Below are 14,416 nucleotides of genomic sequence, written 5' to 3'. Positions count from 1 at the left end.
AGACGAGTTGACAGACAGCTTAACTCTTTCCCATCAATGCATTGACTCGGACGCTGGGGGTCCTTTACAACTTTTATTAATGAGATCAGTGTAAAACTACAAGAAATAAATGAAAATACTAAGTACAACATACAACATATCTGAGTTACATAGCATTCCATTTGATACAGGACATGCAGGGTAAATGCACTACATGGCGAATACATATTAGCTAATGACAGGATAATACTTGCAGAACAGACCAACTACATTATAATTTTGATGAGCCCTAACCAGGGGATCATAACTCACCGACTGTGCTATGTAGAGGCAAACATAAGGAGCAGAGATCTGGAGAGATATTCAGCATGCAGAATGTGTGTGTTCATGTAACTGAAATGGCTGCTGAAGAAGAAGGGGCAGAGCCTATGCAAGGTCTGATGGGTAACTACATAAGCCTTGGTAGGACAATTTTCATTGCACAGTAACCAGTGAAACATTAAACTAACTGCAGTAAGACAACATTGTCAACAGATGGCGCTGTTGGATATCACTGGACAAGTGGACAGTATCAATGTCAATTACTAAATGTAATCTTATTACTTGGCATAATAAAATAATTATATGCATTTCTATGAAGGCATGACACTCCCCGTCTGGCATCCGGGGAAATGCCACAAACTTAAACTAGAGCAATAGAATAAGTTCAGATACAGGTCTAAGAAACAGCTTTCCACTTTGCTTGGGAATCTTGATTTCCACTTTCCTGACCTGTCCGTCTTGACTTGGGAAGACCTTGGTTACCAATCCTAGAGGCCACTCGTTCCTTTTAGACTGAGTGTTCTTCACTAGGACGACATTCCCAGGTTTCATGTTGGGTCTACTATCTTGCCATTTGTCTCTTGTCTGTAATGTAGAGAGATATTGTTTTCTCCACTTAGTCCAGAAAAGGTCTGCTAACATTTGAACTCTTTTCCATTGAGATTTGTACAAGTCTTTTGTAGTAAACTCTCCAGAAGTCGGCATACTCACATTAAACTTCTGGGTGAGGAGAGTTGAAGGGGTGAGCAGAGATAGGTCATCAGGGTCATTGGATATGGGAACCAGTGGTCTGGCGTTCATTATAGCTACTACCTCGGCCATGAAGGTTGTTAGAGTCTCATGAGTGAGCTTCGAAGGACCAAGTTGCAGAAAGATGGAATCGAGGATTCTGCGAGCGATGCCGATCATGCGCTCCCACACACCTCCCATATGAGATGAGTGCGGTGGGTTAAAGGTCCACGTACAACCTAGTTCTGAAAGACGTCTTTCTACTTGGTTAATGTCCAGATTTGAGGGAATCTTTAGTTCACCACATGCTCCTACAAAGTTAGATCCTCTGTCAGAGCGTATATGCTTTACATGTCCTCTGAGAGAAATGAATCGTCTGAAGGCATTTATGAAGCTAGATGTGTCCATTGTCTCAATGACTTCTATTTGTACGGCTCTAATACTCAAACATGTGAACAAGACGGCCCAGCGCTTGCTGTTTGCATGTCCTCCTCTAGTCTGACGTGTGACAACTGACCAGGGACCAAACACATCGAGGCCCACGTTAGTAAAAGGAGGTTCGGTACTCAAACAGTCTGCTGGTAGGTCTGCCATTTTTTGGGATTGACAAGAACCACGGAGTTTCCTGCAGATGATACATTTGAAGATGACTCTACTCACAAGTCGCTTAACTCCTGTTATCCAGAAACCCGCTTCCCGTAGGGCTCCTTCAGTTATCAAGCGCCCTTGATGTCTAACCTGTGCGTGATAATGCTCAACCAGCAGGAAAGCAACATGGCCGTGAGGAACAATGATTGGAGTACACTCGTCATTTTCAAGCTTTGCATTTGAAATTCGTCCCCCGACTCTCAGCAGTCCTTGAGTATCCACAAACGGGTCCAGTTTTTTAAGGGGACTATCTTTTGGGACACTTCTGTGGTTCCGGAGGGACTCTAGAGTCTGGGTATAAGCTTCATGCTGTACACAACAGATGATTGCGTGTTTGGCTTGCGTGAGCTCTTCCACTGTGTAAGCTTTATGACAACGATGCCAGCCTTTGCATGGAGCTGGTCTCGATTGTCTGTTTTTAAAGGATCTAATGACATGTATCAGGCAAGTCAAGGCTCTGTAGGCCGATCTCCAGGTAGAGAATCTGAGGAAGCGGCTGGAATCAAGGTGCCTGTTGGTGATCGTTGTGCTAAGTGTGGAAACTTGAGGCTGTAGCTCTACATCTGATTCGGGTTCGAAGAGTTCATGTGTATGTGTCTCGTGAGCAGTGGGTACTGGTTGATACAGAAATGCAGGTCCGACTAGCCAGTTAGTGTCTTTGAGGCGTGGTGCCGATACCGCTCTGGTCGCATGGTCTGCAGGATTTTGGTCGGTTGGTATTTTGAATATTTTGTCCATGAAAGCAAAGAAATGTACCTCCATTTCTGGCTTCTTTGAGAAACTTGGCTTTAAGTAGGTAAGGCGCTTTAGTGCCATCTCTTTGTTGTTAGGAAGACAGGGTCTTTGTGGCTTGAATGGTAGTGGAGCCACCCAGCTGTCGTTTTCATCCTTGTGAAATCCTTGATCCATTATCTCTAGGAAGGTCTCATCTTCAATGGAATGGGCTAGTTTATAATCTTCTTTGGTCTTTTGAAAGACAGCGCACCCTAGATGATCTTTGTCTCCGTCGCACAATTCATCCATGGCGTATCTGTCTTTCCCACCATTTAAGTGTGCCGAATTGGTGAGATTCTCCTTCACTAGGAATTTGTTGGGGCAGGGTAGGAAAAAGGATGGACGGCCACTCTCCGATGTGTTCGTGTAGAGAGATTGGATGTTGTTCGGCTTGGGAACTTTTCCGAGGCAGACGTCCCCTATAACTACCCATCCTAGATCTAGCTTCTGAGCGTAGGGCGAGTTATGAGGACCGTTTATCTGTTTCCTCACCTTGTGAACTCTGATGATGTCTCTCCCCAGCAAAAGGACCAACTTGGCTTGAGAATTAAGTGCAGGAATGAGATGCGCTATGTTTCTCAAATGGGGATGGTGTAGTGCCGCTTCTGGAGTGGGTATCTCTTCTCTATTGTTCGGGATGGCATTGCACTCGATTAATGTAGGAAGGGGTAAGGATGTCTTCCCATCTAGGGATTCGATTTGATAACCTGTTGCCCTCCTGCCAGATTCTTCACTCACTCCTGTACATGTTTTCAGTGAGTAGGAGCAGCTAAGTCCCTTGATTCCAAAGATGTCAAAGAAAGCTGAGCTGGCGAGTGATCTATTACTCTGGTCGTCGAGTATAGCATAGAGTTTAACCGCTTTTTCTCTGTAGCCCATAGGGTAAACTGTAACCAGACAGATCTTTGAACAGGATTTGTTAGTGAGACCTTCTCCACAAACTTGAGTGCACTGGGGTGACACTTCAGGAGGTGTACTCTCTGTCTCCTCCCCGCCGTGCTCTGTAAGTCGGTCGATGTGCGTGGAATTCTGTGGGGCTGGTTCTGGGTGTAGAGCTGTGCTGTGCTCTTGACTGTTACACTCCGAACAAGTGATACTGGCATTGCAGTCTCTACCTAAGTGAGATGTGGATGCACAACATCTGTAACATATGTTGTTTTCTCTGAGGAAGATTCTACGGTCTTTAAGAGATTTTCCTCTAAAACTCCTGCACTGTTGCAGTGGGTGAGGCCTTTTGTGTAGGGGGCACTCTTTGTCTGGGTCAATTGTTAGTGACCCTTCAGGTTCTGTTGTACTGTGGGTCTTGCGTGATGAATCTGTAGCAGACACATTAGTTTTGTGTACAGTGATAGGTGAGCCTCGAGGGTTGCGTACTGGAGCAGGCTTACCTGTTCGTGGGTTGATGGGATCTGCGGTGGAAAGGTCAAAGCTGGGATCATTCCTGATCTTGGCTTGCTGGCGCACAAAATCTACGAAGACATGGAATGGAGGAAACGGCACGTTGTGACGTTGTTTGTAATCTGAACCCCGGTTCAACCATTTCTCTTGCAGACTGTAAGGCAACTTATTCACTATGGGTTTAATACCTCTGGCTGCATCTAGGGACGCGAGGCCTGGCAGGTCTCCTTCAAACTTGGCGACTTGGAGTTCTACCAAGAGGTCGCTCAATTCTCTTAGCATGTGAAAGCTCTTATTAGAGATCTTGGGAAAGTCCTCCAACCTTTTGAAGAGGGATTCTTCTATCCTCTCTGAAGAGCCATAGCACTCATCAAGTCTCTCCCATAACAGGCACAAACCTTTGCTCGGGTGGTTGATGCTGATATCCCTGATGCGTTTTGCATGTTCTGCTGATTCGTTTCCTAGCCACTTGACCAAGAGATCGATCTCTTCATTGGCAGAGATGTCCAGGCCGGCCGTGGCGTTTCTGAAGGAAGCTCTCCACGCTCTGTAACTTTCAGGACGGTCGTTAAACTTTAAAAGACCTTTGGTGAGTAACTCACGGCGTGCGAAGAACTTGAGGAAATCTGGTAGCTCTTGATTTCTGAGAGGGTGGTCCTGATACATGTTGCTATGATGAGGTCCCAGTGAGTTATTGTTGCCATCAAATACGTTGTCGCCATGATAGTCACCATCGGGGTCCTCCATTTTGGGACGGTTCGCTGTGTAATAGGAATCTACAAACTTGGGTGCAGGTGACACTGATGGTGTTAGGTGGACGGAATTACCTTCATGCTTAACATGGGATGTTTGTTGAATGAAGGTTGATGGCTGAATGGCAGGATTAAGTCTTTCTCTTGGAGCTGAATGTAGACGGTCATCTGATGCGGTATGCTTTAGCACGTAGTCTGAAGTGCGTTGTGAGATATCCCGATGACTGAGTTCGGGTCCGAGCCTTAACCTGAAACTTTTACTGTCGCTGCGTGCTGCTTCTTCTAAAGCCTGTACTTCAGCTTCTGCTGCTGCTGCTTCTGTGTCTACAGCAAGTTTTGCAAGGTCGGCTTCTAGACGTGCTTTTTCTGTCTTTAATTTCAACTCTTGTTCAGCAAAGGCAGCTCTCACTTTGGCGGCTTCCGCCTTCGCCCTGGCGGTGGCAATTGCAGCGCTGCTCACAGACTTCCTTGAAGCTGACGAGCTTACATGGGAGCGTGTTACATAAACTTCAGATCCTCTATCTGACATGGTGTCTGTATGCGGCTTGACTGCTCTCTGATAGAAGTCGGCGTCTATGCTTCAACCCCGTTAATAGCAGTCGTTTTACTATTCTGGCACCCTCAATCTGTGCGTTGGAAGACGAGTTGACAGACAGCTTAACTCTTTCCCATCAATGCATTGACTCGGACGCTGGGGGTCCTTTACAACTTTTATTAATGAGATCAGTGTAAAACTACAAGAAATAAATGAAAATACTAAGTACAACATACAACATATCTGAGTTACATAGCATTCCATTTGATACAGGACATGCAGGGTAAATGCACTACATGGCGAATACATATTAGCTAATGACAGGATAATACTTGCAGAACAGACCAACTACATTATAATTTTGATGAGCCCTAACCAGGGGATCATAACTCACCGACTGTGCTATGTAGAGGCAAACATAAGGAGCAGAGATCTGGAGAGATATTCAGCATGCAGAATGTGTGTGTTCATGTAACTGAAATGGCTGCTGAAGAAGAAGGGGCAGAGCCTATGCAAGGTCTGATGGGTAACTACATAAGCCTTGGTAGGACAATTTTCATTGCACAGTAACCAGTGAAACATTAAACTAACTGCAGTAAGACAACATTGTCAACAGATGGCGCTGTTGGATATCACTGGACAAGTGGACAGTATCAATGTCAATTACTAAATGTAATCTTATTACTTGGCATAATAAAATAATTATATGCATTTCTATGAAGGCATGACAGACTGTTATAGGTCTCCTGCATCATGTGACTCCAGCAGTAATCCACAGGCTAGCAGAATGTAACTCCTGTAAATTACTAACAAGAGCACAGCTGGTTGACGCCCGAGCCTGTCTGTGCAACTCGAAAGCTGTATTGTGTGGAGTGTCTGACTCTGCTGTGTACAGTGTCAGATGTAGGCCTTACATTCGGCGAGATTTGAGCCAGACACCATGTGACATTGGCATCGGGCAGATCCTACTTTTACCTGGACACGCGGGATGTTATATTCTCAGCTGATCACTGCAGTCATAGCAGCAGGATATTTCCCAAATGCAGATATTTCCATCAGTAATTTTATCATCTTCTTTAGAATAGCAAGACTTTCCTGATGAAATATTTACTGGGGCTTTAGGCTTTTGATTATTTCCTGCCGTCCGAGAGTTTACGAGGAGCCACAATCTGGTTGGTCTCTTCCAAGCTGCGGCTCCTCGTCAGGGTTCCCTTTCATGTATCCTTGGAAATCTTCCATCTTCTCACATATGAGCAATTTGTCCTGCTGGGCAGTGGACTCGCTTATGGGCACCTTCATCCACATCTAATAAATGTGACGTTTATAGCTCAGCTTTTTCCGCTAGTTGTCAATGAAATGCAGGAAAGAAGAAATTCAGCCCTGATCAGTCCGAGGATGACCACCCTTAACTGGGGATGGATTCAGTCCTCCATGATGAGAACTATCAGCGAACCATCTTCAGGTTAAGGAGATGGAGCTTGGAGCGTTGATTGACAGTGCATCCAATGGGAGCACAACATGCAACTAATATGGGGCCCTTGAAATGAGCACCTGGGGCCACACCACACGGCCGTCCAGTGGTCCCATACCCAGCAGAGTTTTGTCTTTTTAATTTAGTAATGATTGCTGTGGTGGTGTAACTGTGAATTTCTGGCTTGGGACTTACAGGGATTTTCTAGGGCGAGCTTACGTTGGCCGTGGGCTCCACTATCACTTCTTAGGGTGCCAACCTCCCCGGCAGGGGGGCTCATCCCTAGGGCCTCTTTACAGACAGATTTACACATCACTTTTGGACACATATCTCTCCAGTCTTTTGCCTACGCATAATCTAGGACATTTTTGCGTAAACCACTTTTTAACTAATTCCTGATTGGTTTTGTTCAGGTTTTGCATTTTGTTGGTATGTTTAAATGCACATTTAATATAATATATGTTTTAGAATATTTTTTTCTCTAGTTAATCCCCCTCATTGATATTACATCACAAATATATACAAATAATATTAAAATAATATACATATAGTACATAAGCAAAATGTATCAAAGCTCAATATGATATTTATAGAATGCTATACCTTTAATTAGTCAATACAGGAGTGAGGCCATTGCCATCATTTAATCCCAGTGGTCCAAATGTAGTTTTGGCATTACTGGAATAAGTATCTAAAAGTCTTAGGTTGAGCATAAAGCATTTCATTTTAATGGTGAATGACTTCACCAAGTAGAAGGCACCGAGATGGGCACGCCAGTAACCCCAACTCTCGCAAACTTATTTTTCAAAATTGGAATGTGGGTGTCCTGCGCTGCTGGGGAAGAAATTCCAGAAAGCAGATATTCCAAAATTAACTTCATTTGATTCTCATTTATCACCTTCCTGGAATATCTTCACCAGCCTCGCAGCATACCTACATACCTCTTTTGAAGAATATCTACTTTATTTTTATTTTCTTTCAATCAGTGGAGCTGCAGCAGCTAAAACATTGCCGATAAGCCCTACAGGCAATGTGGTCTGACAGCCTCAAAAGGTGAGTTCATAAAACACACCTAAAAAACGCACGGTATCTTGTTAATGCCTTATGTGTGTTTCTCAAGGGATCCTTCTCCGGTATCACAAAATGACCAGAGAGAGAGATGAGTGAACACTCCCAAGAACATTTATTACATGAAAACCAGATGATCCATAACACAATCCACAACACAGAGGGTAAAATAATCCAGGAACACGGATATAGTCCAGTACCAGTATAAATGTCCCGGGGATGCGTTGCACTCCTCCAGCAGCCTATTCCAGGGTAATCAGATTTTCTCCAAGCCTCTCTGGGGTGCTGGCCTCAGCACCAGTGTCTCACAAAGGATGAATCTTACTGTCTCATTGTCCTCCTCAGGCCTAATCATTATATCTAGGGGTAAGCAGCGACAGGTTGGATGGTTTTGAGGCCCTCTAGACCTAGTCCACATTGCTCAACTGTCGTTAGTTCCTTGGACAGCAGTAGGGGTAGGTTGGCCTGAGGATGGGGCGTTGTTTGGAGGTTTCCACATGTTGGCTGGTGAGAGTAGTCCACCCTGGCTTTGAGGAGAAAGCAGAAGCCCTTGGTCTTAGTACAGAGAAAACATCGTCCTTTTGTATATCCAATAAATGTGAGCCCAGGGGCGCATGTTCCAGGGATTCTCCCTCTTGGGCGACCTGAAGAAGATCTGGGAGATACTCGTCCTCGGCATTATCACAAGGGGGGTGGCAGACGGCTAGAACAGGCAGAGATTCGTCATGATATTCTTTCAGCATATTGATGTGGACGGTTTTTTTCGTCAACCACTAGGGTCCAAGGCAATGATGTAGTTAGTGTAATTAATTTTCTTGACAACCTGATAAGGACCTTCCCACATTGCTTGAAGCTTGTTGGCAGGGGAAGCAATAAGCATGAGCTGTTGTCCTTCTATAAATTCCTGGGTCCTGGCTTTACGGTCATAGCAGGTCTTGTGTTTGGACTGGGCCATTTGCTGGTGTTCTTTAGCCGAGGTAGCGAGCTGGGTGAGACGGTCTGGGAACTCCAGGGCATAGGGAAGGACAGGCACTCCGGTGTCTGAGACATCTCCTTTCCAGTGTTTCTTTAGAAAAGTGAGTAGTTCAAAGGGAGAGAACCCTGTGGACTCCTGGGGAACCTGCCGATAGGTGAAGAGGAGATGTGGCAGGTATTTTTACCAGTCCTTTTCAAACTTAGCAAAAGCCCGCAGCATAATATTTGAGTTCCATTAAAGCGTTCACATAGTTAATTGCTCTGCGGGTGGTATGGAGTGGTGCGAATGGCTCGAACTCGACAGGTATGCCAGAGGGACTCGACAAAGTCTGACAAACTGATTCCGTTGAAGCCATAATATTTCACTGGAGAACCCTACCCAGATAAAGATGGTAATAAGAACCTCAGTTACCTTTACGGCTGTAATACTGGACAGGGCCATGGCTTCAGGATACCGAGTTGCATAGTCCACCACTGTCAGGATGTATTTTTTCCCTGACCAACTGGGGTGGGCCAGAGGTCCTATGATGTCCACAGCTACACATTGAAATAATAATAATAATAATAATCTTTATTTCTATAGCGCCAACATATTCCGTAGCGCTTTACAATTCAGGAGGATCATATACCTACATACATATATACATATATAAGAAATGGTTCTTCAATTGTGGGCAGGGGTTGTAGAGGTACTTTGTGTTTGGCTCCTGGATGCCACACTTGCACACATTGCAGGTGAGGCAATAATGGGTTACCGACTGCGAGATGCCAGGCCAGTAAAAAATTTAAGTGAGTCTCGTTTCAATCCTTTTCCTCCTTGATGCCCAGCCAAAGGGATGTCATGGGTCAGTTGGAGTAGCTGTGTCCTGTACTTCTGGGGGACAATGAGTTGCCTGGTCAATGCCTCTGGGCTGTCATTGCCACTGACTTTTGTTATGCGATAATACAATCCCTTTTCTCGGGTGAAGCAGCCTCCATTATCACCCACATACACAGCTTTTGCCCTTAAACAGAGGGTGACACTACCTTGGCAGCCTTTGGCCTCTTTTCTAAACTCCTCTCTGTCCCAAGACTCTGCCAATGTAGTAGCAGGGGGCGGATTACTTCCACGATTGGGGTTGTGGTCGGGACACTGTAACTCCCCAATGTTGTTTCCCAAAGCTCCAATCCAGCACAGTTTTTCCCCATAACCATAATCCAAACACACAGAAGCTTGCGATATATATTTGCAAGCTCCCCCTGCCAGTGCAATAGGGATTGCAAGGCCCTTATGAATTGCCTCACATTAAACAACATGGGGGTCAGCGATTGTTAGGAATGCCCCAGTGTCCCTAAATCCCGACACTTTCTATCCATCGATTAATACATCCTGCAGGTGGTGTTGCCTTCATTCTGGGTAGTTTGGGGACAAAGACCGGGGCCCATACACTCCAAAAGGGGTATCGATAGTGCATTGGTCGGCAGTCCTGCTCAGTGGGGATGCTGGTAACTCTTCCTCAGGCAGGATGGAGTGCACAAGATGCACCAGATGAGGTGGGGATGCATGGGGCTCCATCCAAGTCTTTGAGGGACAACTGATTTGCAGGTGCCCAGGTTGCCCGCACCGATAACCTCTCGTCTCAGTGATTCCCCCATATTGTGGTCAATACTGTTGAGGCCTGGGGTTTTGAGCCATGGTTGTCATCGGCCTATGGCTGGGTGGATGGACAGTTATAACCAGAGGGTACAGGAGCTGGCTGTGGTTTATTTTCCAGATGCCTCCTCCATTGAGGTCAAATAGTAAAGACCTCATCGTCTAGAGCTGCAGCTCTATCCAAGGTGTTCGGCAGGAGCTCTTCGACCCATTCTTGAATTTCTAAGGGACACTTGGCAAAAAATTGTTCTGCCATTGCCAGGGACATCTTATGTGCATACATCCTAAAGATCCCCTCGTGGTGCATGGGAGGTCTCGGAACTGTGCCCTATGTGAGTCTGAGGTGATGGCATGGTAATCCAGGATAGTCCGCTTTACAATATTATAATCCCAGTTCTGTTGTGAGTCAATGGTGCAATAAGCCTCCAGCAGGCTTCCGTTCAGGAGTCTCACTAACAAACGCATCCAGCCAGAGTGGAGCACCTCCATCACGGCACACTGCTGCTCAAAGACTTTGAAGAACCCCTTCCCATCTCTGAAAGCCTCATCAAACGGCTTGTAGTCCACCCGTGTAATCCATACAGGCTACCAGATCCCTGGGTTTACACTCCAACTCACATTACTTCTTGCCTCTTTTTTTAGGCTCCATTGCTTTTTGTCTCTTCTGAGCTCGGCGAGCAGCCTTCTACTTTTACTCCTGAGATACATCTGGGCCCAGAACCTCCATCTCTTCTTTGTACCACACCAACCACTATTTTTTTGGGGTGGGGGTCACCATCTCCATTGCTTGTCCATTAGACATCTGGGAGGAGGTGGACTGGCTCGCACCCACCACCAGTAGATCAATTAAGGCCTCTTTAGTCAGTCCCTGGTAGCTCAGGCCCTGATCTCTGGATCTCTCCTGTAGACTAGATGCGGTCCAGTTTCTGTACTCACTCTGTTGGTGGATCTCCATTGGGCTGTGCTCTGTTGATCCCACCAATGCCACCATCCAGCAGCTTATGCCTATAGGGCCCTGGTACCAATAACTGCTCAATTATTTGTTCTCACACCTTGGTAACCTGGTACAATAAGTCCCCACTCATCATGAAATATGGAAATATCGTGTCGGTCCCTGGTTTCTGAGGTTCCCCCTTTATGATGGTTACATTGTTGAATGTGTGACGCCCCTGAGGGTCCAGTCGCCCCAGAGATACTGCAGCTCAGCCAGAGGTGTTGTACCCCATTCCCTGGTAAGGAGGGGGACACAGGCTGATGTTTACACACACGCTCTTAGTATAGACACAAACCACTTCAGGCCAAGGTTAGGGCAAAATTGCTCCTATGGGAGAGCACAGTCCCGGAGCCAGTCTGGAGGTGGGGGTGGTTAGTGGGTGGAACTAGTTAGAACGGAGTGGAGAAAGAAGTGTGACACAGAGGAGAGAGGTCCTGAGGACTGGAGCCGGAGGAGCTCATCCTAGGACAAGGAGGGAAGATCAGAAAAAAAGGAAGAAGGGGTCCTAGAGTCATGGGCAGTGGGAAACCCAACCGTGGGCTCCCATCCACATCCAACACAATGGTGTGGAGGGACTATGCTGCAAGAGATAACCAGTCCCCAGATTAGTGGAGAACAACCAGGCTCAGCTAGCAAACCGGAGGCTGAGGTATCTTCATGTGCCCAACCCACAGCCACACACGAATCCGCTGAAAAGGTAACCATAGAGGGCTAGGGGTTAGGGTAGAGGAGCCTCCCAAGCATGGTCCACGGACACTGGCTCAGGGCACTAGGTGGGAGGCGCAGCGTTGGAGGGCGAAGCCAACGCAGGAAGACTACTAAGAGAGGGACACAGAAAAGGACTCCGGCTATGTGCCTCCAAATTACCTGGGGATTGGCTGGATTCCGTCACCGCAGGACTCAACACTCCAAAGTGTTATGATCCGGAACCATGGAAGACCACCACAAATCATTGGCAAAAAGTGACAAGAGCATTGGCAACTAATCTGGCCGCCATCCCCTTACTAACCAACACAACTAGAAGTAGCCGAGGGGTGAACTAACATCCTGTGCACCGCGAACCCAGCCGGAGAACTAACTATCCTAAAGGAAGGAAAGATGAATAACTCTCTGCCTCAGAAAATAGACAAGAATAGCAAGCCCCCCACATACAAATAAGGAATAACGTTTGGAACACCATTCTAAGTCTGAACTGGGTGCAAAAAACCTAAAAAAAACCTAAAAAAACATCACTATGGGGAGATAAGTTATGCACACCAGTGACTATGTAAGGGGAATACATGAAATAGCAGAAACTGCTGTGTGAATACTGACTTGAAAAATCCAATAGCTATATGCAAGAGTGAAAATGTGAAAAATGGAATCTGCATTACTGCCATGAACATATGAATCAAGAGAAATTTAGCTACTGAATTGATCAATGCAATAGACCCCAACACTACGCCAAAGTATTTCTCTACGTTGGGGTCCCTAGCTTGTGTGTGTCCTCTCATGCAGTTAAAAAACTTACCGTGTATGGGAAGCTGAGACCCAGACTATTTATGTATTATATTTGTTAGTTGTTTTTCGTTTGGGAACCCTCCCCATACACACCTATTGCCAATCCACATCGTATATATAGCCTGGGTCTCAGCTTCCCATACACGGTAAGTTTTTTAACTGCATGAGAGGACACACACAAGCTAGGGACCCCAACGTAGAGAAATACTTTGGCGTAGTGTTGGGGTCTATTGCATTGATCAATTCAGTAGCTAAATTTCTCTTGATTCATATGTTCATGGCAGTAATGCAGATTCCATTTTTCACATTTTCACTCTTACATATAGCTATTGGATTTTTCAAGTCAGTGTTCACGCAGCAGTTTCTGCAATTACATGTATTCCCCTTACATAGTCACTGGTGTGCATAACTTATCCCCCACATTCAAAGACTGCGGTGATATAGGAAAAACACAATACACAGGTAGATGACAGGATTAGCAAAAGGTGAGGCCCCCGCTGACTACAATAGGAAAGGACAGGAAAGGGACTGATGGTTGCCAGAGAAAAACCCTACAAAATACCAACTTCCTGATAGTACAAAAAGGCCCTCAGATCGCTCGATCTGAACTCCGTCCTATACCAGGTGTACTTGTCATACCAATGAACAGAAAACAAGAATTATAACAAATTCAACAAGCCACAAACACATGGACCCAAAGGAGCTATACTCCACACAGAACTGCAGGGAGTTCCTCAACAATCCACTGAGGGGGAAAATACCTGGAAGGAAATAAACTGAAACCAACCACAACAAATGACAAACCCAGATAAGCAAAAGAACCAGACAATAAATAAAGAGCAAGCACTTATCTGGGGAAGATGTGGTGTAGAGCAGGATTAAGCAGGCTGGAGATACAAAGAACAACTGACATCCGGCAACAGCCTGCAATCACACCAGGACTTAAATAAGCAGAGAGTTAGCAAAGGAAACACCCACTGCACAACACACCTGGTCCAAGTCCAAACCATTCCTGGCCACCAGAGGGAGCCTCCCAGCAGCCAAGACATAACTAACATTCACAACAGTACCCCCCCCTTGAGGAGGGGTCACCGAACCCTCACCCACGCCACCGGGTCGCTCGGGATGAGCATGATGGAAGGCGGGAACCAACCTGTCCGCATGAATGTCAGAAGCCACAACCCAAGAGTTATCCTCCTGCCCATAACCCTTCCATTTCACAAGGTACTGAAGCTGACGCCTACTGCGACGGGAATCCAGAATTTTTTCAACTTCATACTCCAGATCCCCTTGTACCAAAACAGGGTCAGGAGGCGCTGCTGCAGGAACTGCCGGCTCCACATGTTTCTTCAAGAAGGACTTATGGAAGACATTGTGAATCTTAAATGACGCAGGCAGAGTCAAACGGAAAGATACAGGATTAATAATCTCCGAAATCTTATAAGGTCCAATAAATCTGGGCTTAAATTTAGGAGACGGAACTCTCATAGAAATATTTTTAGAGGACAACCACACCATGTCCCCTACTTTAAACCGGGGACCAACAGTCCGACACCGGTTGGCAAACTTTTGGGCAGTTTCTTGGGACTGAAACAATTTATCCACTACCTGCCCCCAAATCTGCTGCATTCTGTTGACC

General features: G+C 45.9%; 1 protein-coding gene across 1 annotated transcript; it reads right to left on the bottom strand.

Moving 5' to 3' along the window:
- Window positions 1-290: 290 nt before the first annotated feature.
- Window positions 291-5,617, bottom strand: LOC142274608 (uncharacterized). Its single transcript, XM_075332566.1, has 2 exons — window positions 5,531-5,617; window positions 291-5,335 (listed from the first exon to the last, which is right to left on the bottom strand). Exon 2 carries the CDS (start codon window positions 5,128-5,130, stop codon window positions 667-669), a length of 4,464 nt encoding a protein of 1,487 aa, XP_075188681.1. The 5' UTR covers window positions 5,131-5,335; window positions 5,531-5,617; the 3' UTR covers window positions 291-666.
- Window positions 5,618-14,416: the final 8,799 nt, after the last annotated feature.

This window comes from Anomaloglossus baeobatrachus, unplaced genomic scaffold (genome assembly GCF_048569485.1).
Source record: "Anomaloglossus baeobatrachus isolate aAnoBae1 unplaced genomic scaffold, aAnoBae1.hap1 Scaffold_376, whole genome shotgun sequence".
Taxonomy (NCBI): Eukaryota; Metazoa; Chordata; class Amphibia; order Anura; family Aromobatidae; genus Anomaloglossus; species Anomaloglossus baeobatrachus.
The sequence above is the reverse complement of the archived record's forward strand: the minus strand, read 5'-3'. Positions and strand labels throughout refer to the sequence as shown.

Coding starts and splice junctions, on each gene's coding strand:
- LOC142274608 (XM_075332566.1), bottom strand. CDS start 5,130: ATGTCAGATAGAGGATCTGAAGTTTATGTAACACGCTCCCATGTAAGC.